The sequence below is a fragment of the Hippopotamus amphibius genome, chromosome 9, assembly GCF_030028045.1.
Source record: "Hippopotamus amphibius kiboko isolate mHipAmp2 chromosome 9, mHipAmp2.hap2, whole genome shotgun sequence".
NCBI lineage: Eukaryota > Metazoa > Chordata > Mammalia > Artiodactyla > Hippopotamidae > Hippopotamus > Hippopotamus amphibius.
The window spans coordinates 1231268-1255000 of NC_080194.1; the positions used below are offsets into that span (position 1 = coordinate 1231268).

At 59.3% G+C, this 23733-nt stretch overlaps 2 protein-coding genes across 9 annotated transcripts; both read left to right on the plus strand.

The window, feature by feature from the left end:
• The first annotated feature begins 2439 nt into the window (after positions 1-2439).
• On the plus strand, positions 2440-11754 carry PACSIN3 (protein kinase C and casein kinase substrate in neurons 3). Of its 6 annotated transcripts, none has more exons than XM_057749091.1 (11): positions 2489-2579; positions 6831-6890; positions 7139-7228; positions 7381-7537; positions 8551-8786; positions 8868-9023; positions 9622-9797; positions 9938-10058; positions 10232-10359; positions 10747-10868; positions 11199-11754. In XM_057749091.1, exons 3-11 carry the CDS (start codon positions 7175-7177, stop codon positions 11312-11314), a joined length of 1266 nt encoding a protein of 421 aa, XP_057605074.1. In that variant the 5' UTR covers positions 2489-2579; positions 6831-6890; positions 7139-7174; the 3' UTR covers positions 11315-11754. The 6 variants fall into 6 exon arrangements, with proteins under 6 accessions (XP_057605075.1, XP_057605074.1, XP_057605072.1 ...); XM_057749089.1 differs by lacking the exon at positions 2489-2579 and adding an exon at positions 3858-4002; XM_057749090.1 differs by lacking the exon at positions 2489-2579 and adding an exon at positions 4775-6255.
• Positions 11755-12276: 522 nt separating this feature from the next.
• On the plus strand, positions 12277-22891 carry ARFGAP2 (ADP ribosylation factor GTPase activating protein 2). 3 transcript variants are annotated; one of them, XM_057750304.1, is made up of 17 exons: positions 12277-12413; positions 12584-12702; positions 13204-13276; positions 13796-13927; positions 14015-14095; positions 14968-15049; positions 15315-15371; positions 16000-16041; positions 16386-16438; positions 16856-16992; positions 17091-17222; positions 19342-19470; positions 19549-19683; positions 20610-20736; positions 20874-20967; positions 21074-21192; positions 21643-22891. In XM_057750304.1, the coding sequence occupies exons 1-17, from the start codon at positions 12342-12344 to the stop codon at positions 21661-21663; spliced, it is 1605 nt and encodes a 534-aa protein (XP_057606287.1). In that variant the 5' UTR covers positions 12277-12341; the 3' UTR covers positions 21664-22891. The 3 variants fall into 3 exon arrangements, with proteins under 3 accessions (XP_057606287.1, XP_057606288.1, XP_057606289.1); XM_057750305.1 differs by lacking the exon at positions 16000-16041; XM_057750306.1 differs by lacking the exons at positions 12277-12413; positions 12584-12702 and adding an exon at positions 12711-12864.
• Positions 22892-23733: the final 842 nt, after the last annotated feature.

Sequence of the window (23733 nt, forward strand, 5' to 3'; positions counted from 1 at the left end):
TCTAGTCACTTCTATTCACACTTCCCACTGCCTCTAGGATAAAGCCCAGACTCCTTAGCCCATGTTGCAAATCACCATTCAATCCCAACCCATCTTTCCAGCCACATCTTCCATCTGCCTCTAACCCATCCTGAACTCAATAGTCTAGATAGTCTAGCCTGGAACTGTCCAATACAGTTGCCCATAGCCACGTGTAGCATTGACGTTTTTAATTAATTAAGATTAAATTAAATTTGGGACTTCTCTGGTGGTCCAGTGGTTAAGAACCCGTCTTCCAATGCAGGGGACGTGGGTTTGATTCCCAGTAGGGGAACAAAGATCCCACATGCTGCGGGGCAACTAAGCCCACACGCTCTAGAGCCTGCTCGCACCACAGCTAGAGGGAAGCCTGTGCGTGCCACAAAGAAAGATCCCACATGCCGCAACTAAGACCTGATGCAGCCAAATAAATAAATAAATATTTTTTAAAATTAATTTAATTTAAAATTCAGTTCCTCAGTCACACTAGCCACATTTCAAGAGCTCAATAGCCACATGGGGCTAGTGGCTACCGTATTGGACAGCACAGCTATAGAATGTTTTCATGAATGCAGAAAATTCTATTTGGATGATACTATTTTAGACAATAAGACCCTTGACCATCTCCTAAAACAAAACTCTTTATTTTTATAAAAATATTTATTTATTTATTTATTTATTTATTTATTTATTTATTTATTTATTTATTTTTGGCTGCGTTGGGTCTTGGTTGCAGCATGTGGGATCTTCATCAAGGCATTCAGGCACATCTCTCTAGTTGTGACAGGTGGGCTCTGTAGTTGGGGGCCTGTGGGCTTAGTTGCCCTGTGGCATGAGGGATCTTAGCTCCCTGGCCAGGGATCGAACCGGGGTCCCCTGCATTGGAAGGCGGACTATTAACCACTGGATCACCAGGGAAGTCCCCCAAAAGTCCTTATTTTAATTATACAATTTATACATAAGTACATTCTCATTGTTAATTTTCAAACATTACAAAAACCTCCCTCACCAATTCTCTCTAGAGAGAATCACCAAAATCAGCTTGGTATATAGTCTCTGAATATTTTGAGTGTTCTGCACTTTGCCTTTTTTCATTCAACAGTGTCCTTGAGGTCTTCATATAAGAGCACCTCTCTATCTCCCCTGTGGTTGTTATTGCAGAGTAATCCAAGAGCATCAATGGACTTTAGGTTATTCAACCATTGCCCTCTTGATGGACATTTGTGTCCAGTTTTTCCCTCATTGCAAACAATGCTAATGCAAACATCCTTGTACCCTTTTCTGGACTTGTACATGTTTGTCTAGGATAGATACCAAAAAGTGGAATTGCTGGGTCACCAAGTCATATGCTAACACCTCTGGGGCTGGGCACACCCAGGTGCTCCCGCCTCAAATGCCTCTCTACTGAGTAATTCCTGCTCATCAAGAGCAATCAAGTGTCATCGCCCCAGGAAAGGTGGTCTCTTCTGCTTCTGTTTTCCCACAGTACTTCCTGCCCATATTTTATCATTGTTGACCACTTAGGGCTCTGCCTTACTTATCTTTGCATTCCCAGCACCCAGCATAGGGCTTAGCATAAAGCAGAAATTCAAATGTTTTCTTAACTGGATGAATGAATGAACAAATAAATAAGCAAATGAAGGTACAGTGATCAGGACATTCCAGAAACTCAAGGTGAGTGAGTCTGTGAGTGTCGTGAACTTAGGCTTTGGACCAACCTGCCACCTGGTGCCCCAAGCCAAGCTACCTCTCTGGGTTTCTGTCTATCCTAGTCCTCTGACCTTGGGTATCTCGTCTTGAACTCTGTTCAAGTTGGGTACCTCACTGATGGAGCCGGGTGAGTGTGTAGCAGCTCTGGCCTCAGAGCACGTACATCTGAGCACCAGGGCAGCACTAGTATGGGGCTGGCTTTTCGAGGTTAGCTCTGTCTCCTTTCACACTTGAGACAGTTCAGTACGCTCTGGGTTTTGGTTTATTTTTTTCTCCCTACAGTACCTTAGGGGCAATTAAGATCAGCTGCCACATTTCTGCTCTCTGCCTCCAGATTTGAACCCAAGGGAAGCCAGATGTTTTCCACTCCGCATTCCCTTCTCCTTGTGGTCTGATGCACAGCCCTGTTTTTTGAGTCTCTCTATGGCTTCCCTAGATCCCAGGGCCTGGCTTGCAGCCTTTATTTTTTAATAGAGTTTTAATAGGTGGCTCCTGTAATTAATTTCATTCTTGTGTTTTCACACTTTCTGTCCAGGTGCCTAAAGCCCCCAGGCGCTAGGTGGGATGTTAACTGATTTTGAATAATACAAAACAGTATGGCTGTCATCAGATACTCCCTCGGCTCCTCTCATTTGCAGTGGTTTTGTAATCATTAATTAGGTGGGGCACATGCCCGTGTGGGAGGTCAGCCCAGTCACCTGTCATGTTTCACAGAGGTAGACACAGAGATATGGAGAAAAGGGACTTGTCCAAGCCCCAACAGAGAGTGGGTGCTGAAACTTGTTTCTGAAGCTACATCTCGCTGGGCACACACCCTGTGAGCGCCAAGGCAAGGACCCACCACCACTCAGGTACACTTGGCCCAACGCGGCTTGTCTCGGGTGCCCCGCAGGCGGTTTCACCCCCGCACAAGGACTTGGGAGCAAGCCGGCCCTCAGCGGCTAAGAGGACCCCCTGCAATCACCCCCCATTCTCTTCAGTCCCCCTCGCCATTTTACGGGCGGTTGCATCTGCACAAGGACCACGGCCGTGATTCCTCCCGGATTTAGAAACTACATAATTGTGCTATTTTTAAAGCCGCCGTTTAAAAGCCCGCGCGCACGCACGCACGCTGCTCGGGGAGTGGGGTGGGGGTGGGGACGGGGAGCAGGCGCTGGAGGCAGCCGCGCGGGCCCCCGGGGGTGCAGCCCCCCAGCGCCCGAGGCTCTGCCACCCCCAGCTCTGTGCGCGGCCAGTCCCTCTGCGCGCCCGGCCGCGCGGACCTGCGCTCGCTCCCGCCCGCCAGGCGGAGGGCACGGCCGCCGGGTCACTGCGCCCAGGCGGCGGCGGGAGGGGCGGGGAGACCGAGCAGGTGGCGATTAGGTCGGCCTCAGAACATTCTTGGACCGCTCCAGCGGGTATAAATAACTGACGGGCAGGCCCCGAAGAACCCCGGGGTGGGGGGCAAGGGGGTGAGGAAGAAGGGATTTATTAAGGGGGGGAGTGGCATCCTGGCGATCTGGAAAGATCTACTAACAAAGGGGGTGGAGGGGCGAAGGGATTCAAGGATGAATCGTGGTGCGAAAGCTGGGAATGAGGACGCGGAGGGGGAGGCGCTCGTGCCTTTCTGCCCCACCTCCACCACGTGTCTGACCCAGTCCTCAGAACGGGCCCCTAGACTGGCAAGCAGGGCTGTGCAAGGAAAGGGCACGGCTTTGGAGCCGCGACCCTGCCCGACCGCAGATCGTGTGCGCAAGCTACGAAAGGCCTCTGGGGCCTCAGTCTCTGCATCCGTACAATGGGAGTCCTAATGCGTACACGGGGATGGGTGGGAGCCTCGTCGGAGTTAACTTAAGAAAGGCGTGCTCAGCAAAGAGAGTCAGGCCGTGGGCCCCCAGGCCTCCCTCCAAAGGGAGCCAGGGCAGGCCCAGTCCCTTCCCGCTCCCGCCGGCCTGCCAGGCTCTGCTCCGCGGGGGCCAGGGAGGGGCGAAGCCGACGTCTGACTCCCTACAGCCCCGCCGCGCCACCCTGGGGAGTCGGCGCCGGCGCGTCCCAGGCGGGAGCCGGGACCCGGGACCCCACGGCCCGCGCCCCGCGAGCCGCCGGTCGCCGCCGGTCGCCGCGGGCCGGGGGGGCTGGGGCCGCGGCCGCGCGGAGGGGGCGGGGCCGGGGGCCGGGCTTCCCGGGGGAGGGCCCGGCGCGCCGCGGGAGGCGGCGGCCCCGGCCCGGGAGCGGCGGGACTTGGGCCGGAGCGTGGCCGGACCCCCAGCCGCCGAGGCGCCCGGCGAGGACGCGGTGAGTGCTGCCCGGGCGGGGCCGGCGGGAGGCGGCCGGGGGGCCGCGGCTGCAGCGCGCCCGCTCCTCCCGCCGCTCCCGAGGGCGGCGGCGGGCTGCCCCCCGCCCCGGAGCCCCCCGGCCGCCGCGCTCGGCGGGAGGACGGCGGGCCGGGCGGGCGGCTCCGCCGCGGCGCCGCGCACCCGGCAACTTCCAGACCTGCCGGGGGGAGGGGGCGCCGGCGCGGGCGGCCACGCCGCCTCCCGGGGCCCCGGAGAGGCCCCAGACTGCCCGGGACCCCGGCAGGGGCCTTCCCCCGCGGCGGCCCCGAGCCCGGGCGCGCCCCCTCCCCTCGGCGAGGGCCGGCCGGCCCCACGCCCGCCGCGACCAAGCGCAGCAGGTCTGGCCGAGAAGTCCTGCAGCCTCCACGGCGAGGCCTGGCCCGGCCGCTCCGCGTGGGCTCCGCGCTCTGCAGCGCCGGCCCCCGAGAGGGGTTAGGTCGGAGGGCGCCGTCCGTAAAGGCTGAGGCTAGAGGCCGCAGCCGCTGGGCTCCGGGGTTCGGGGTGCGGGCTCCGGCTCTGGAGTGCGTCATCCCCGAGCAGGCACCTCGCGCGGCAGGTCGAGTTTCCGAAAGTGCCCCTTTGTTACGCCCCTCCCCGGCCCCTCCCTCCTCCTCTCTCCCCCGCGCCACCCCCTCCCCCAGCCCCCCGGGCCGCTCTGGCGGCTGGTTCCGGTCGCTCTGGCCTAAGCGCCCCTCTCCTCTGGACCCGTCCACCGCACTCTTCTGTGCCTTCAGATCCTCGGGCTGCGGGCGGGTCGGGAGGGGCTGCTGGGAGAAGAGGTCCTTGGGCGCAGCCTGTGACTCAGGGCAGGGGATGGTCAGGGCAGGACAGCAGAGCTCCCTCCCGGGGGCATGCCCCCGGCTTCTGGCAAGGGTGGGGGCTGGTCGGGACGGGGGTACCTACCAGCCTCGCGCGAGGGGGAGCGGGTTCTTCCCTGAACTCCGAGACGCCCCACCTTGGCTCAGGAAGCTGGGAGGAGACGCTGCCAAGCCCCAGCGGCCTCTTCCCAGCCAGTAGGTGCTGGCTCCCTGGGCTGGGAGGGTTCATTATCTGCGCTCTGAGCTCTTGCCTGTGGCGCGGTGTGTTCCGGGGACCCGTCTCGGTCTCTGCTGGGTCAGGAGGCACAGGGTGCTGGCCCTTCTCAGCAGGGGCCAGGGCCCAGGCCCACTCCTGCTGCGGGGGCCTGTGGGGCCGCGGGGCCTGGCTGTGCCTGGGCTTGGGCTTGTGTTTGCTCTGGGAGGCCGAAGGGAGCAGTGCCAGCCCTGCACACACAGCTTGCTCTGTTCTGGGGCCAGAGAGAGGGAGCCGGTGGGGGGCAGCTCTCCTGGGAGCTGGGAGCTGGGAGCGCGGAGGCTGGAGCAGGCAGGGGCCCAGGCCCCTGGCGGCCTGACCCGGACAGCTCTGAGGCCCTGGGATTGACAGCTGCGGCTCTGTGTCTCTCCATCTGGCTGGCAAGTCCTTTCTGGGTAAACGGGACAGACTCAAAAGGAAGCAGGCGGAAGCGCTGAGGACCCTGGTGGGGCCAGCTGCTCGGCCCCTCTCCTGCTCTGGGCCCAGGCACCTCCACTGTAGGCCTGGGCTCTCCCTCCTGTGAGCGGAGTGTTGGAAGCCCACTCAGGCCATGCTTTCTCAAAGCTGCTATAGCCAGTGGGGTTCGTGGTCTTCGGGTGAATGTCATTTGTTTTTTCATTCAGCTACTAACTCCAGTGCCTAGAGAAACACAAACCGGACCCTCAGGAAGTCTCTGCCGATGACTGGGGACAGATCCTGCCCTGTAGTCACAACCCAATGGGACATATACCCTGACAGAGGGTGGGAGATGGGGATGGAGGAATGGGCGGCTGACTGGAGAAGATGCCCCACTCTGAGATGTGAAGGATGGGGAGGGATTCATCGTTTGGGGAGTACTGTGATGGAGCCCTGCTCTTGGGGGCAGTGAGCACACTGTCCTCCAGGCACGGTGTCCCTGGAGCTTGCTCAGAGGAGGAAGTGATCTCCTTCTAGGGGCTTGAGTTGACGCTGGGGACAGCTGAGACCCTGCCCAGAGACAGGAGGGGAGCAGCCGCATGCCACTGTGTCCTCTAGCCCCTGGGGCGGTGGCTCCGGGGTTGGACTCTGCCTTGCCCTCCTCCGCGGTTCTGGCGCACGCTGTCATGACCGGCCGGTCACCTGTCTGACACCCCGTGCTGCCCCCGACTCTGGGCTCTTGAGGGTGAGTTACTCATTATCCACGGGGCCCGTGGGGAGCAGGATGCGGGCCCCGCGTGACTGGCGGGCCCCTCACATTTCTCGTTCCTTGCCTGGTTTGAGTCTCATACCAGCCCTGGCACAGAAGCAGACCAGGAGGTGGAAATTCCACCTTAGGAGGCAGCTGAGGCCCCTTAGGAGAGGACACTGTAATGCACTTGTTCAAGCTCCATGGCCAAGATAAGACTCAGGCCTCCTGGCTCCCAGTCTGCTCTTCCCAGCACAGGGCGCTAGTGGGGTGTAGCTGGGCCCCCTCTGACCTGGCCTGGTCTGGTAGAGGGTCCCCTTGTTGAAGGAGAGGCCGCGGAGCCCCCGGCTTGGACAGGCGTCCTCTCGTCTCCTCTGCGGTCGGGGTGCTGGGGCCCTCTGCCCGCTCCGCAGCCCCGCCCGCTCTGTGATCCCTGGCTGGGCCGTGTGACCCGGCTGGCATCCTCCGGGCTGGAATCTGGCGCTCCTGACAGCAGTTGCTATATCGGGGGAGCTGGGCACCGCCCTGGACACTGTCAGCCGCACCCTCACCCCCTGCTTTGCTCTTGTTAGCGTCAAGGCAGAATCACAGGGGCAGCGCTGAGACTCGGACACCCAGGTCCCAGGTCCCAGGTACACGGAGTGAGGTGGTGGGGAGGGCAGGCCAGGGAGAGAGGAGGAGCTTTGAAACGGTCATCTTTGCCCTCACCCGGGCCCCTCCTGGGGACTCCCAGACCCCCAGCTGCTAACTCCCAGCGCGTGACAGTTCCTTGGGTAATAGGGATGGCAGTGGGGGGCAACGCCCAGGGACAGGAGAGGGTCTCTTCCTGTCCCCACAAGTGTGTGTCTGGCCTCCCTTCCTACCCCTCTGCCCTCTGCAGCCCTAATCCGCCACCATTCCGTGCTGCGGGGACACCATGGCTCCAGAAGACGACGCTGGAGGGGAGGCTCTAGAGGGCAGTTTCTGGGAGGTGAGTAGCTGGGTCCCAGGTGTGGGGGTGGCACGGAAATGCCCACCCCTCTCTGGGCCCAGCCACGGGTCCAAGGGAGGAGTCTAACTGTCAGCCCCGGCTCTCGAGGGGGCTTCTGCCTGATGACATCATCCTTCCCGTGTCCTCCCCAGGCTGGCAACTACCGGCGGACGGTGCAGCGGGTGGAGGACGGGCATCGGCTGTGCGGGGACCTGGTCAGCTGCTTCCAGGAGCGCGCCCGCATTGAGAAGGCCTATGCCCAGCAGCTGGCCGACTGGGCCCGCAAGTGGAGGGGCGCCGTGGAGAAGGGTGAGCCCGCGCCTGGGCCTCACTGGGAGAAGAGTGCTGCCGAGGGTGGGGCGACCGGGCAAGGCAGCTGCTTTTTGCACCTCCTGTGGAAAGTTTGAGGCGTCCACATCGGCCTCAATCCTCCTGGGTATTCTCACAGTTGTGCTGCTAGAGTTTGCAAAGTACCATCATGAGTTATTTTGATATTTATTTATTTTTGGCTGCGTTGGGTCTTCGTTGCTGCGTGCGGGCTTCCTCTAGTTGAGGCGAGCAGGGGCTACTCTTCATTGCAGTGTGCGGGCTTCTCAGCGTGGTGGCTTCTTGTTGCGGAGCACGGGCTCTAGGTGTGCAGGCTTCAATAGTTGCAGCATGCAGGCTCAGTAGTTGTAGCGCATGGGCTTAGTTGCTCTGCAGCTTGTGGGATCTTCCCAGACCAGGCATCGAACCCTGCATTGGCAGGCAGATTCTTAACCACTGCACCACCAGGGAAGTCCCTATTTTGATATTTGTAACAGCCCTGTAATGGAGATGGTCTTGTTCTACCCATTTTCTAGAGGAGAATGTGGCAGTTCAGAGAGGCTAAGTGACTTGTCTGAAGTCACACAGCTAAGAAGAGCTAAAGCTTGTGCCCAGGCCTTCTGATTCAGGAGCTTGGGATTTTTCTATCCAAATAAGCTGCCTTCCTTGGGGTTGAACACTAGGTCTTCCCACTGAGGTGACAGAGTGTAGTGGTTTACACCACAGGCCTAGGTTTGAATCTCAGCTCCACTTGTAGCGGTAATGCTCTGGGTAATTAATTTCACCTCTTTGGGCTGTTTGCGACACTGTCTTCAAGGTGCCGGATGGGACAAGGATTCAGTGAGATCTTGTATGCAGGGCACAGAGTAGGTACTCAGCAAGCAGCAGCTGACATCCTTTGTTGTTCACCTTTGCATCTCGCTCCATGCCTGACACCTGAAGGAGCACCTGATGGGCGGGGCTGGGCTCACTGCCAGCGGCATCCCTGGCCCAGCCTGCCCCCCCCCTCCCTGCAGGCCCCCAGTACGGCACGCTGGAGAAGGCCTGGCACGCCTTCTTCACGGCTGCCGAGCGGCTGAGCGCGCTGCACCTGGAGGTGCGGGAGAAGCTGCAGGGCCAGGACAGTGAGCGGGTGCGCGCCTGGCAGCGGGGGGCCTTCCACCGGCCCGTGCTGGGTGGCTTCCGTGAGAGCCGGGCTGCCGAGGACGGCTTTCGCAAGGCCCAGAAGCCCTGGCTAAAGAGGCTGAAGGAGGTGAGCCTGGGAGGGATGGGCGGCAGAGGCACGCCCCTTCCTGGCTGGGCCTGGGGCTAGAGGGGTCCCTGTGTGTGCCAGGTTGAGGCGTCCAAGAAGAGCTACCACGCAGCCCGGAAGGAGGAGAAGACGGCCCAGACCCGGGAAAGCCACGCGAAGGCAGACAGTGCGGTCTCCCAGGAGCAGCTGCGGAAGCTGCAGGAGCGGGCGGAGCGCTGCAACAAGGAGGCTGAGAAGGTACCCGGGACCCGGGCACCGGCCGGCCCAGGTCAGGGGTTCCTGAGCGCCACTGCCAGTCCCCAGCAGTGGTATTGCTCTCCTCCTCACCTGCCACCTTCTCTCCAGGTGACCATTCAACGGAGGGACCTGAGAAAGAGGATGCTTTACTCAGGACAGACATGGGCAGTTTCAGGCGCTGGGATAATTTTAGTCGCTGGGGAGGACTTCCCAGCTCCTTTCCTTTCAGTGTCCCACCTGAGACAAGCTCTCATGTTGCCTACCCTGCCAGAGCGCCCTTCCTGCAGCTCTGCATATCCAGATCCTCCCTGTCCTTTGAGGTGCTGCTCAGTTTCCACCTCCTCCAGGAAGCCTTTTCTGATTTCTCCCACTGCTCCCCACAGGGTGACCTCATCTTACTCTCCACCAGACTCTTAAAGCCGCTGTGCCTGAGTGTCCCCTCCCGTTAGGCTGCTGGGCTCTTAGAGCGCAGGAGCCAGGTTTTGGGACCCTGGTGCCTAGCCTGGGGTCTAACCCACGGCAGGTGCTCAGTAAATACTAGCAGAGTCCTGAGTGGAAGAAGGCCTCGTCCTCACCAGACCTCCTCCTCTCCCACCAGATGAAAAGCCAGTACGAGCAGACACTGGCGGAGCTGCACCGCTACACCCCTCGCTACATGGAGGACATGGAGCAGGCCTTCGAGACCTGCCAGGCTGCTGAGCGCCAGCGGCTTCTCTTCTTCAAGGACATGCTGCTCACCTTACACCAGCACCTCGACCTCTCTAGCAGCGAGAGGTACGGGCCGCAGGGTGGGCGTGGAGATCTGGGTGAGGCCGGGTCTCCTCCAGCTCCCCTGGGCTCCGGCCGGGCTGAATGAGATTGGGGGGCACAGAGGCCCAGGGCTTCCCAGCCTGAGGGCTGTGCCTGGGGCACAGGTTCCACCAGCTCCACCGAGACCTGCATCAGGGCATCGAGGCAGCCAGCGACGAGGAGGACCTGCGCTGGTGGCGCAGCACCCACGGGCCGGCCATGGCCACGGACTGGCCTCAGTTCGAGGTACGTGTTGCAGGCAGGCTGGGGCTGGGAGGCGGGGTGGGTGCCCGCTGGGCTCAGCCCGGACCTCAGGAGGGAGGCTGGGGCTTGGGATGAGGACGGGGAAGGTGGTCTGGGTGGCCCTGGCTGTCATCGCAGCCTGCAGCCCAGCCTGACCCTGAACACTGTTCCCACAGGAGTGGTCCCTGGACACGCAGAGGACAATCAGCCGAAAGGAGAAGGGCGGCCGGAGCCCTGATGAAGTCACTCTGACCGGCATCGTACCCACAAGAGATGGCGCCGCCCCCCCACCCCAGTCCGCAGGGTGAGAGCCAGGGGCCGGGCTGTGGCATGGACACAGCTCTGCCCTGCTTCCTCTGTCCCTTCCCTTCCCTGCCTTCACACCTGAAGTGGGCTGAAAATAGGTGCCAGGTACCTGAATACCTGCTATGAGTGGTAACGCTGCCAGTTTTCGTGGTGGCTTAGACGTGCCAGGCATTTCCCACATCCCCTCTCACCTACTGCTCAGGTGCGCTCTGTGTGGCCGGACGTGCGCCGGAGCTTGCAGGCATTCGTGGCAGAGATCAGGCTAGAATCTTGCAGCTTTCCCCCACACGCGTCACCCTGGGTTCCTCCGGGGGCTGAGCCCTTGGCCCTGAGTCCTAGGCTCTCTCGCGCGCGCAAACCTGCCCCCTGGTCCTCCCCTGTCTAGCGGCAGGCAGGATGAGGAGTGGTCAGAGGAGGAGCACCTCCGGAGGGCTGCCGCTGGCGTGCGGGTGCGGGCGCTCTACGACTACGCGGGGCAGGAGGCGGATGAGCTCAGCTTCCGAGCAGGTACCAGGACCCCTTCCCGGCCCTTTCCAGACCTCGGCCTCTGTGCCCCTCTCCCCAGAGCAGGGGTATGGAAGAGGGAAGCGGACGCCCACCTCTCAAGGGCCAGTCCTCTGCCTCTTAGGGCTGCTCTGGGTCCAGCCCCCAGAAGTCAGGGTGTCTGCTTGGAGCTCTCACCTGCCTCCCAAAGTCGCCCCCCGGGGGGAGTGGCTGCCTTGGACCTCCCTCTGCGGGGCCAGGCCTCTCCTAGCCCCTCCCCCTCAGTCCCTGACCCACTTGCAGGCGTGGGGCTGGGCCAGGACAACTGCCAGTGACCAATCCCTCTTCTCGCAGGGGAGGAGCTGCTGAAGATGAGCGAGGAGGACGAGCAGGGCTGGTGTCAGGGCCAGCTGCAGAGTGGCCGGATTGGCCTGTACCCTGCCAACTACGTGGAGTGTGTGGGGGCCTGACCTGCCCTGCCCTGGCGGCCCGTCTGCAACGTGTCTCCACCCTGAGTCAGAGCTCAGCTTGTCTGGACAGCTGGGCCTCAGGGCCCTGCACCATTCTGCCTCTGCTGCCCCTCTGTCCCTTGAGGAGGGAGGAAGTCCTGCGACCCAGGGAGGGGAGGGGCCTGTGTCTAGGAAGGGATTGGTAGGGAAGGGTCAACTGAGTCTAGGGTCAGGGGAAGACGGGAGGTCAGGCGGGGACAGAAGGGCTCAGGGGTGCCCGGGCCTCCCCTAGGGTCCTCCAGTCTCCCCGGGAGCTGTGGACCCAGTTCCTGGTCTGTGTGTCTGGGGGTTCCCGGGGTTGGCTTGGGGTGAGCGGAGTTCTGGGCCAGCAGCACTCTTCTATGGCTTGTCCTAGTGTGTATTAAACTTGGAAGAAAAATAAAACAAACCAACCAACCCAGGCCTGTGTGCACCGTTCCTTTCTATTCCACCCTTGCCAGGCTGCCCGAGGGCATCCGGAGAGCGGCACTGAGGGGAGGTCGCGGGGCCGGGCGAAAGTCTGGCCGCGCGGTGCCCGCGCCGGGGCTTCGCGGCCCTCGCCTGGGGTGGGGCGGCCACGAGAGCAGCCGCGGTGCGCGCCACGCAGGCTCGGTGGGGCCGCGCGCGGGGCTCTGCGCCGGGCGGGAGCCCACGGCGCACCTTCCCGTCCAGGCCAGCGGGCCACGAGCGGCCGGCACGACGGTCCGCCGTGACTCCCCGTGCGGGAACCGGCCCCCACTTCCGGGGGCGGCCCGGCCTGCGGGCGGCCGGCGCCCCGCTCCCGCTGCGTACCGGCCCCGCGCGGCGCGGCGTGGACTCGCGCCGCTGACGTCTGCGCGCCCGCCCCGCCCCGCCCCGCCCACCGCCCACGAGTCCAGGTCGGGACACGCCCCCCCGCCCCTCGGCGGGCCCGACCCCGCGGAGACCCGCCCACCAACGCGCCTTCGCGGCCGCGGATTGGCCCGTGGCGGGACCCGTCGGTCGCGGTGGTGTCTGGGAAGGAGAGAAAATGGCGGCCGAGCCGAGCAAGACAGAGATCCAGACCCTTTTCAAGAGGCTTCGCGCGATTCCGACCAACAAGGTGCGAGAGAGGGAGGCGCGCGGGGCCCGGCGCCGGCCGAGGGCGACTCTCCCGGCGCCCCTGGGGTCTGAGGGAGGGAGAGAGGCCGGCGCGGGCTGTCTTCCTGGGGTGTCAGCGCCCGGCCCCGACTCGGGGCCCCTGACCGTTCGCCCGGCCCCTCCTCCACCCAGGCCTGCTTCGACTGTGGCGCCAAGAATCCGAGCTGGGCCAGCATCACGTACGGTGTCTTCCTGTGCATCGACTGCTCCGGGGGGCACCGCTCCCTGGGCGTCCATCTCAGCTTCATCAGGTGGGGCCTCCCCGCGGCCGGCCGGGACGGAGCGCTCGGCGGGGAGAGCGGCTGCCGGGACCCGGGCCACCCTGAGTTTGGTGTTCGCCGGCCTCTAGCGTGGGCCCCTTGTTACCCGGGCTGTTCGTCTCCGCCTTTCGGTCAAAACTGCTCTCTTTCCTGGTGGGTGGACTGGACAGTCCAGGCGTTCGTTTCAGGGAAAAGTTATCCGCGCTGGTCTTGTTGCCGGTGCATTGCAGCCGGACAGTGGCTGGCCTTAGGGGTAAGGCCGAGTCCAAGCCCCGATCTGTGTTCGCATCTGGAAAGTAATTAGCACCCTTTTGACTAGGTGAACGAAGAGCAGAGCTCCCCTGGACGGGGAGGAGTGGAGGAAACAGGGTGGTGGCTGGTGAACGTTTCCTGGGTGCCTGCTGCAGCCCAGGGCCAAGTGACAGGCGTGGGTCTGCCGGGGAGGTGTCTCCTGGAACCTGCTGGTAGGTGACACACAGCCCTTCCACACAGGTCCACAGAGTTGGATTCCAACTGGAACTGGTTCCAGCTGAGGTGTATGCAGGTCGGCGGGAATGCCAATGCGGTAAACCTCCTCCCTAGCATCCCCCTGCCCCCATTCTTCTGCCCGGGTACTGACTTTACAGAGACTTTTTGGAGGCCCTCTCAGTTTCTCTGTTAAGAGGATTTTCGGGTCTATGGCAACACTGTATACTATTCTCTAAACTTGGAAATTGGCCATTGTTCTTTTCAAAGGGGCTTTGGATTCAAACTAAACTGGACACACATTCCTCGGGAGAGGCCAAGGGAGTTGGGGCCTCCACCGCTGTCTGGGTCTTGTGGGCCTGGATGAAGGATGGGCAGAGTGGGTACAGCATGCTGTCCTCAGGCAGAGTTGAGTGAGGGCTGGGCTTTAGTCATTCATTGTAGAGGATGGGAGGCTGTGTTTTTTGCAGGAGTTTCTGAGGAACTTTATGAGAAACTGCTCGTGTCAGTAGAGTATATCATCCTGTGCAAGTAATAACTGGGCAGTTGGAAGGGGGTGCCTCTTTTGCTCTGGGGAGAATCATCTCTAGCATGTCCTGCTCTCTTCTCTGCTGACCAGACAGCCTTCTTCCGCCAACATGGATGCACAGCCAATGATGCCAACACCAAATATAATAGCCGAGCTGCCCAGATGTACCGGGAAAAGATCCGGCAGCTGGGGAGTGCGGCCCTGGCTAGGCATGGCACTGACGTGAGTGCCCGTACCCCGGGGCTGGGGTCGTGGGGTGACTGGAAATATTCAGAGTCCTGTGTTTCAGTGGTGTCTTCTCTTTTCTAGCTTTGGATAGACAATATGAGTAGTGCTCCCAGTCACTCCCCAGAGAAGAAGGACTCTGATTTCTTCTCGGAACACACTCAAGTGAGTGCCCACGAGGAGTATTTCCCACAGTTGTTCCTGACAGGTAGTTTACTTACCAAGGCCAAGGCCCACAGTCACGGGCATGGATTCCATTCACCTTCCTGTGACACCTCGAATGGGGAATGTTTGGGGCCCACTGCTGGGTAGACCCAGGTGTTTCCTCCTCCTGGGAGTAGGGGTGCAGGGAGGCTCTCCTTCGGAACAGACCCCTATAAACTGGGATGGTAGGGAGGATGAGAAGCTTCTTAAAGGCTCAAGAGGTATCAGGAACCCCCAATAACTTTCCCCAGACTCTTAGCCTCTGAGAAAGGCATGGTGGTTGGGGACATTGAAAGGCTTCCCTCCCAGGCAGCCCACTCCTGGGAGGGAGTTTCCCCTCTGCTGGCTCTGGGCGCTGAAGTCAGACTGTCTTTGCTCGAATCCCTGCTCTGCCACTTCGCCTTTCTAGGACGGGATCTAAGACACCTAACCTGTTACAGCCTCAGTCTCTGAGATGGAGAATGTGTCTACCTCATAGGCTTGTTGTGAGAATTAAGCATATTTACATGTGAAAGGCCCTTAGACTTGTATCTGGCCCGTGGTGAGTGCCTGATGCCTGTTGATTGTTAGTAAATTAGGGGAATGGGTTCTGGCTTTAAGTAAATAGTGAAGGGGTGGAGGTGGCTGCTGGTTTCCTGCTGCTTTCTTCCGTAGTGAATAGCAACTATAATTTTACTCGCTAACCTCCAAAGACAGTCTGACTTCAGGACCCGGAGCCAGCAGAGGGGACACTCCCTCGTGGGCTTGGAGGCGGGCTTTGTACCCGCAAGGTACTTGGTGCCCTTTGCCGGCAGGAATGGCTCATTAAGGTTTCTGTCATCTGGCTTTTTCAGCCCCCCGCCTGGAATGCACCAGCCATCAACACATCAGAGACCCAGCAGCCAATCCCATTTGCAGAGAGCAGTGGCCTGGCACGTAAGTTTAGCCCAGATTCCAACCATGTACTTTGGTCCTAGCAAAGGACTCGGGGCTAGGAATGGGAGTGAGGGATCTTCTATATCTCTGGGTGGGCTGGGATTCACTTAAGTCCCTTGGAGGAAATGGGTGGCCTCACTTCCTCTTGGTGGCCTCAGAAAGCTGAGGAAAGCCAGTGCCCCTACTCTTCCCCCATCACTTCCCTTAAGGGGAGGTCATAGGAAGTTTTCAGTCTTACACCTGATTCCTACCATCGTATTCACAGAGCCGGAGCATGGCCCCAACATGGACTTGCTTGGTACCTCACCCAAAGCCTCTCTGGGTCAGTATGCCAGCGGGCAGTTGTGGGGTGCCTGGGAGAGGGTGGGCCTTGGGGGTTCTTTTCAGTTCTGTTGCTGCCTGGTCGTGTGGACTGAGGTCCCAGGAAACCGAGCATCTGATATCTCTGATGTGGGGCTTGGGATTGAGGTTGTGGCTGCCACATCGACTGCAAGGACTTTAGAGCAGGCCCTTGGTGGCTGGTGTCCCAGGCCTGGGGTCAGCCCCTGGGTATGGGGCTGCGTCTGGCCAGCATGAGACTGGACGTAACCCTGGGGGCTGAGGCAGGATTGGCCTGTCTGGTCCCCTTCATGAGAAGGGGGGCAGCTCTGAGCTGTTGATGGCTGGAGGCGACGTTGTCCTCTCTCAGCCGGTCCCTGGCCTCTCAGCTCTTTTCTTGATGTCCTTTAGGCCGGGTTCAGGGTGAACAGTCCATGTGCTGCCGTGCTTTGTTTTGTTGACCTTTGGGAGTTGGGGGAGGAAGCCAGCAGGATGACCGTCAGGCCCGCCCCATGAGAAGGCTGGCATGGGCTGGTCTGGAGTGAGGCTCTGTAGAGGCTTCTGGGCTTGGGAGCTGTGTGGAGGCTCTTGGGGGGGGGGTCCCTGTTCGCCACAAGTCTGTTTCTCTCCAGAGTCCATGTATCTGTCACCTGAAGGGGCTCTTCCTGCTAGAGGTAACCAGCAGCTGCTTGGGGAACCCCTTGCTCTAGGAGCCGAGGCTGGTGTTTGGCACTGCCCCTGCCTGGCAGTCTTCGTGTTGGGTCAGGGACTTTGTCTCTGGGGCTTCAGGTGTAGGTTCTTATGTCCATCTGCTGGGAGTCAGTAACCTCCCCTAACCTCGTCTGCCTTGGCTTGGATATCCTAACACCATTGGTTGGAGCTGGTGGTGGCAGCTTTGCCTTCACCTGCCTGAAGCTGTTCTTTGTAGAAGCTTTTGCCAGGAAGCTGCATGGTGTGGACGGAGCTGCTTCTGACCTCCCTTTGTCTCTGCTCATGCCCCACCCTCTTCCTCACACAGAACTGAAAACCTCCCTCATTGGCAAGAAGAAGCCAGCAGCAGCTAAGAAAGGGGTAGGTGGGGAGAGGCAGTGTGGCACTGTTTAGGAGCCGGAGTTCCCCCGTTGACCTGACCACTTACTGGCTTTATGACTTTGGTAAAGGTGCTTAGCTTCTGTGCACCTTACCTGTGAAAGGGCTGTCAAGATGCCTGTCTTTAAGAGTCTCTTGGGAGGGGTCCGTGCTTGGCATATCCTGGGCCTGGTAGCATTAGCTGTTGTCCTCAAGCCCCCAGACCTCTGCTGGGGCTGTGTGGGCACCTCACGCCTGGCTCCAGCAGGACCACTGTCTGCCCTCTCCACCATGCTCACGGGCCTCCTGTTTTTTTACACTAAACTTTAAGAAGGAACCTGTTCCTTGTGGGTGTTCCCATGCCAGGGAGGGGACAGAGGGCATCGTGGTTGGGCTCTCATCACATGATTCTCCTCCCAGCTGGGTGCCAAGAAAGGCCTAGGGGCCCAGAAGGTGAGCAGCCAGAGTTTCAGCGAGATTGAGCGGCAGGCCCAGGTGGCAGAGAAGCTCCGTGAGCAGCAGGCGGCTGACGCCAAGAAGCAGGCCGAGGAGTCCCTGTGAGTGTGTGCAGAGGGCCCAGCTTACGTGGCTGTGGGTGGGCAGGCTGCACCGGTCAGGGTGGCTGCCGGCCTCTGACACCTTTGTTTCCTCGAAGGGTTGCCTCCATGCGTCTGGCCTACCAGGAGCTCCAGGTTGACCGTAAGGAGGAGGAGAAGAAGCTACAGAACCTGGAAGGGAAGAAGCGAGAGCAGGCAGAGAGGTTGGGCATGGGACTGGTGTCCCGAAGGTGAGGCTCCGCTTTGGCAGGGAAATGCCATTGTCCTCCTGGGAACCACTGCAAGTTCTTCCTGTGAGGCTGAATAGATGACCTTCCTTATTGTCTTCAAGCACCTGGTATGGTGCTTGGCACATAGTCGATACGTGCTCACTAAGTATTTTTTGAACGAATGAAACACAGGATCAGGTGTTCTTTCGATATGTCCAAGAGACTAGGGTGGTGTCTCTTAATGAGGGTGCTGACGGCACTTTGAATGGCAGGACGGTTCTTTATTTCTCGAGATCTTCTCAAGAATCGCAGGGCTTTTAGAATTCCTAATCCCTGTCCACTGAATGCCATTAGTGCTACCAGATGCTGTAACACCCGGAACTACCCCCAGACATTCAAATGTCCTTTGGTTGGGTGGTACCCTTCCTGTTTCAAGACCACTGGGTTTGTGTTGCTGTGATTTCCTTAAACAAAAACAAGGGCTGCTAAGCAGTTCTCTTACGCATTTTGTTTGCCTTACGCTACGGGTTAGCATCTAGAGATTTCAGTAATGCTCGACTTCTTCTCTCAAAACATCTGAATCTCTGGTAGCTCCAGGGCAAGCAATCCTGGCTGCAGGAGCTTGTGCTGCGTAGTGGCTGCTCCTTTCCAGGGGGTGTGAGCTTCGCCAATGGCCTTATTTACTTCAACACAACAGTTCTATGCATGAGGAATTGTTACCGCTTTTTACAGATGAGAAAATCAAGACTCAGAGCAATGAAGCAATTTGCCTTAAAGCCCCAAAACTAGATGCTGAACATAGAACTATTTGATTTCACACTCTGTATTTATAGCCATCATGCTTATCTTCTCTGAGGAAGCTAAAGCTGGGTATTTCTACTTACTCTTTCAGGACATGGCCAGTTGGGTTTTTTTAAAATAACATTTTATGGTTTGTTTGTTGACTGATCGATTTTTTGGCTGCATTGGGTCTTTGCTGCGTGAGGGCTTTCTCTAGTTGTAGCGAGCGGGGGCTACTCTTCCTTGTGGTGTGAGGGTGTCTCTGAGCGCGGTGGCTTCTCTTGTCGCGGAGCACAGGCTCTAGGTGCTGGAGTTTCAGTAATTGTGGTGCGCGGGCTCAGTAGTTGTGGTAACGGGTTTAGTTGCTCCGCAGCATGTGGGATCAACCCTTGTCCCCTGCATTGGCAGGCAGATTCTTAACCACTGCACCACCGGGGAAGTCCTGGCCAGTTGGATTTAAGTTATTCTCTTTCAGTTTGTGTGCTATTAGTGTAACCCACAGCTAATCAGGGAAACACAATTTTAATCCCAGAAGGACTTTGCGTCTCTTCCCTGTTTTGGTCACAGGAACTACTGGATTAAAGGGTACGTTCAAAACTTTTTTTTTTGTTATTGTACTGCAGTAGAATTTTTTATTTAAATCCAGCCTACCCTATTTAAAACCCTATTGCAGGATATTCACTCCTTGGAGTTCTGCCAGCTAAAAGCTGTAGATATTTTTTAACAAATTTATTTAAATGAAATTAATCCTTAAAATGCCTCCGTGGAGCTTAACGCAGGAGGGAAGAGAGGCATCACAGGTGGCCACTGCCTGCACATTCAGAGCCTCTTCCCATCGGGAAACCCAGTAGCACGTCCAGGTCCCAGGGCATAAGGCCAGGCTCTCTACTTTGAAATGTTTCTTCTTAAAACTGGACGGGACAAGGAAGAACTCCTCCTTTGATGCCATCAGACTCACTCCCTGGCTCTGGAGCATTTTCCATCTTTTCCTCTTTGCTCGTGTGTGTCTGTCTGGGTGAAGGCTGCGGCTCACAGCGCAGCAGGCTGAGGGCCGAGGGCACTGGTGTTTGGTGTGCACTCGGATCAGAATCAGAACAGGCCGGCAGTCATTTGCCAGGGAGGCCTCCTCGAGAAAACAGAGCTGACGTGTTGAGGGCAGCTGGTGAGCACAGGTCAGCACAGTTCCGAGCGCACCCTGCTGGCTTTTGCCCAGCGCCGGGCACAGGTGGGGAAAGAAGGTTCTGGGTGGGGCTCGGTGAAGGAGGGCCCGGGTTTCTCACAGCAGCTGGGCGGCCTCTCTCATGTGGTGGTGCTGACGCACGCTCCTGCTCTCCTGCCCCGGCTCCGCTTCTCTCCGCAGCTCCGTCTCCCACTCGGTGCTGTCTGAGATGCAGGTGATCGAGCAGGAGACCCCAGTGAGTGCAAAACCCTCCCGCTCGCAGCTGGACGTGTGTGACGATGTCGGTACTTTCGCCTCTGGACCCCCAAAGTAAGGCTGGTGTTGAGGTGCAGACTTGGCTACCATGTTCCTTATCAAGCTTCTTGAGCTACTCTCCTGTCTCCCTAGGTACAAGGACAACCCTTTCTCCTTGGGGGAGGGTTTTGGTTCCCGCTGGGATGCAGACGCTGCCTGGGGTATGGACAGGATGGAGGAGAAGGAGCCAGAAGTGACCATCTCCAGCATCCGGCCCATTTCAGAAAGGTGGAGTGCTCTAGGGCAGCACCATCCAGTGGGACGCTGTGGTGGTGGCGGCGGCGCTGTGCCTGCTCTGTCTGGTGTGGTGGCTACTGAGTATGTGGCTGCTGAGCCCTTAGGAAGTGTCTGGGGTTAAGTGAGGAACTGAGGTTTTAATTTAAATAAATTTGAATAGCCACGTGTGGCTAGTGGCTGCCAGATTAGAGAGGGCAGGAGTCAGGCTGTGGTGTGAGCTGAGCTCTGCCATCACAGGAGGCCTGGCAACCTCCAGTGCTTGAGGTCTGTTTCTCTGGCTGGAGGGGCCTGATTTTCTGCTTCACTTCTGACCTCCCGAGGATTATGTGTTTCTGGCCTTCATCTAGTAAGTTTTTACGAGCATATTCCGTGTTAATCTGGGTAATACTTAACTGATAAATTATCTGCAAATAATCCATTTGTAAAATGGGGACATAACTAATTACTTCACAGGGCTGCCTTACGGATTAAGTGTATAAACTTATAACACACCTAGCTCCGTGTCTGGGTCAGTGCTGGGCGGGAGTGACCATGCACCGTTCCAGCCGCACGGGGATGCTTGTGGGTGTGAGTGGGGGGAGGGGAGACAGCAGTGATCACGCCAGGAGAGTCGGTGTAAATGCAGGCACGCGGAGACACGTGATCATTCTTGTGGTCTGGGGCAGAAGCCTGGGCCCCTCCAAACCCTGTTTCCATGCTGCCTAGTGGAGGGCACGTGAGCCCTGTGTGGCTTGACTTCAGTGTGGAGGAGAGAGGGCCCCTGGGTCCCGGCGCCGCAGTCAGATGGGGCCATTGAGCGTCCCCAGCAGGCCCCGTGCTTCCTTGGCCTCCGGTAGTGACGGGATAGTAGTGCTGTAGCGGTGCCGCTCCCTGGCAGCAATGGGAAGAGTCAGAGCTGTCCCACCTCCACCCTTCAGGCTCACAAACCGGAGAGAAGTGGAAAGCCGGAGCTCAGGCCTCGAGTCAAGTGAAGCACGGCAGAAATTCGCAGGAGCCAAAGCCATCTCCTCTGACATGTTCTTTGGGCGGGAGGTGGATACTGAGGTAAGTAGAGCTGTCACCCCTGAGCCTGGAGGCAGCAGGTAGACGTGTCTGGGCTTCAGCACCAGGGTGGCTTGGCCTGTATGAGTTCTTGGGTCGTTGGCCCAGCGATCCCTAGGCCTTGCCTTTTCTTCACACAGCATGAAGCCAGGTCTCGGCTGCAGCAGCTCTCAGGCAGCAGCGCTATCGGCTCTTCAGACCTCTTTGGGGACGTGGATGGGGCTCCTGGAGCAGGTAGGCCCCGGTGCTGCGGCAGCCACTGAGTGAAGCCTGTGATCGGAGCTGGAGGGCTCTCCGGACTGTGAAGGGCTCTGGGTCACCCCTTCCCTTGCTTTCACAGGTAGCGTATCTCTGGGGAATGTGCTGCCCACGGCCGACATTGCCCAGTTTAAGCAGGGTGTCAAGTCTGTGGCCGGGAAGATGGCTGTGCTGGCCAATGGTGTGATGAATTCTTTGCAGGTGAGGTTGGGACTGCTTAACCTTTGGGTGGGAGGAGACGAAAGAGTAATGTTTAGAAGTTGGCCTTCTCCTCCAAATCCAGACACAGCTGCAGGGCAGCCCTCAGCCTGAGAGAGAGCATTTTCTTTTCCTGAAGGGCAGCATTTTCCCTTTGAGCTTGGTACCAGGGCTGGGCCTCTCCCTAAGACTGTACTATTTCTCCTCCCTCTCTGGCTTCTGTGAGATCAGGCGGGGCTTCCCCCTTGGGATCTGGCCACGAGCCCTTTCCTGGGTCACAGTAGAATAGAAGCCAGTCTCTGCCAGGGTGAGATGGGTGCCCGATTCCCCTGCACACTGCCCGCCCCCCGCCCCGTACCCCAGGCCCGCGGGGTGTGTTGGGGGACGGTGCACACGCTGGGAAGCTGCTGCGGGTGAGAGACTCTGACTTGGTTTCTTCTTCCCCGTCCCCAGGATCGCTATGGCTCCTACTGATCCAGGCGCCGTGGCTCGGACGTAGGGTGGTGACAGCAGCAAAACCTTACGGTTCCTAGGCCGGGATGCTTGCTGTGTGGAAGCTGGGGAGGAGTTGTTACTTTATACCTGTGGTGTGTGAGTGGGTGGCCTTTGAGGATCTCGGGTGACGGACGGGCAGTACGAGCCCCTGACCTCGGCCTGGGGGTTGAGCCCTTTATCGTCCTCCCCTCGCACCCCCACCCCGTGTGCTAGATTATTCTTCCCGTCCTGCCCCCAGAGCTGCTGCTCCCTTGTCCCGCCACACGGGGTGTGAGGGGAGGCGGCTCTCTCAGGATGGCTTATTCTGGGTCCAGGCCTTCCCCGGGTAGGGAAAGTAAAACGTATGAGGCTTTTTTGCTGGCTCTAGAATCCTGCCAGGTCGTCTGGGGGTCTGCCCCTGTCCTCTGGAACCAGCAGGGAGGTCTAGAAAGAGTTCTGCTGTAGATCAGCCCCCGGGGGAGGGAGGCCCTGGACTCGCTGCTGCTGCTCCAGGGGTCTCTTCCGGGCACCAGGAGAGGGCAGGTGAGGGGAAGGACCTGCGTCTGGGCCTTACCAAGGCCTAGAAGCTTTACCTGGTACCCAGGGTTTCACGTGGGATCAGACTGGAGGCCCGCGTGATCGTCTCCGGTCTCACCAGCCCTTTTTACAGTGATGCCTCGGAGGATCACTTCTGCTCCTGGGTGTCTCGGAGTCCTCCCGCACCGTCCGTGGTGGGCCACAGCACTCCGTCTCCCCCGAGACTCCGTCTCCCCCGCCCCTGCTCGGTGGCCGCGGTGGGCCGCACCTGCCCTGTGCTCCCCTCTGATGCTGTGGGCGTCACACTGGCCGAGAAGGCAGAGGACGTGAGGGGCGGACGCAGGCTCCTGGGGCCCCGCTCTCTTCCTCTGCTTCATCTCGGCCTTCGCGGGGCCTGGACAGCAGCCCACCGCCGAGAGCTTGAGCGTCTGCAGAGCGGCGGGTCTCACCCCTGTGGGCCACGCACTGTGCCGTCCTTGGTGCCCTGCTCCCTGGCCGTGCGGGCAGCCTGGGCGCGCCCCCCCGCCTGTGGTGGAGGGCTGGGCTCCCAAGCAACGCAGACCCCCGCTCCACCCCCCCCCCCCCCCGCCCCCAGAGGGATGTGCCGTCCTTTCTGCACTGTGTGTATTGAAACAAAGTGGTGTCAAATAAAGCCCCAGTGGGGCCCTGGGCCTCTGCGGGTCTGAGTGAAGTCATGTCCTCTCTGGACCCTGCCTCCCTGCACAGTGCAGGCCCCTCACCTCCCTCGCGGGGGTCCCACCGACTCCACTAGGGCGTCGGTGCCGAAGCGGAGGGCACTCTCTCCGGGGCCTCCGGCGCGTGTCTTCTCTCAGAGCCAAAGGCCCCTGGCTCCTCGGCCCTGTGCTGCCGCGAGGTCCGGTGCAGCCTCGACCTCACCACCCTGTTGCACGCGGAGGGAAGAGCTGGTGTTAGCCGTGGCCCTTTAACTCATCCACGGAGCATCTGGCTGCGGGCAGGCGAGCGACTTCAGCAGCCCTGTCCCTCATCCCAGCAGTAGGCGTGGCTGGGGGCGTGTGTCTCAGTGGAGTTAAAAAAAACAAAACAAAACCCAGAAACAGAAATGAAACAGACCTTGATGGAACCCTTTTAAATCTTGTAAATCTAGGAAGAAAGGATGCGCGCGCGCGTGTGTGTGTGTGTGTGTGTGTGTGTGTGTGTGTATGTGTGTGTAAACCCCCGGCTTGGGAACCCTTTTCTCCTGGAACATCTCTGTGCCACTTTAGGGGCCTTTGGGGTACAGTTGTAAACCACTGGTCTGGGAGACGGGTCATTAGAAAGGTGGGTGGAGGCAGCCGTGGGGTCTAAGCCAGTGATTTCCACGGTATGGATCTGGGACGTGGCGCTTCGGGATTGCCTGGAGTGTTCATAAAGGAGGTTTCTGTCCCCACCCCAAGCTGGCGCTTGGTCATTTGCATTGTAAGCAAGCCCCCCAGGTGACTGACGCATGCCAGGAGCCTTGAACTGCTCTCAGTCAGCTGGAGGCTAGAGATGACTGGGCCCGGGTCCTCCCCA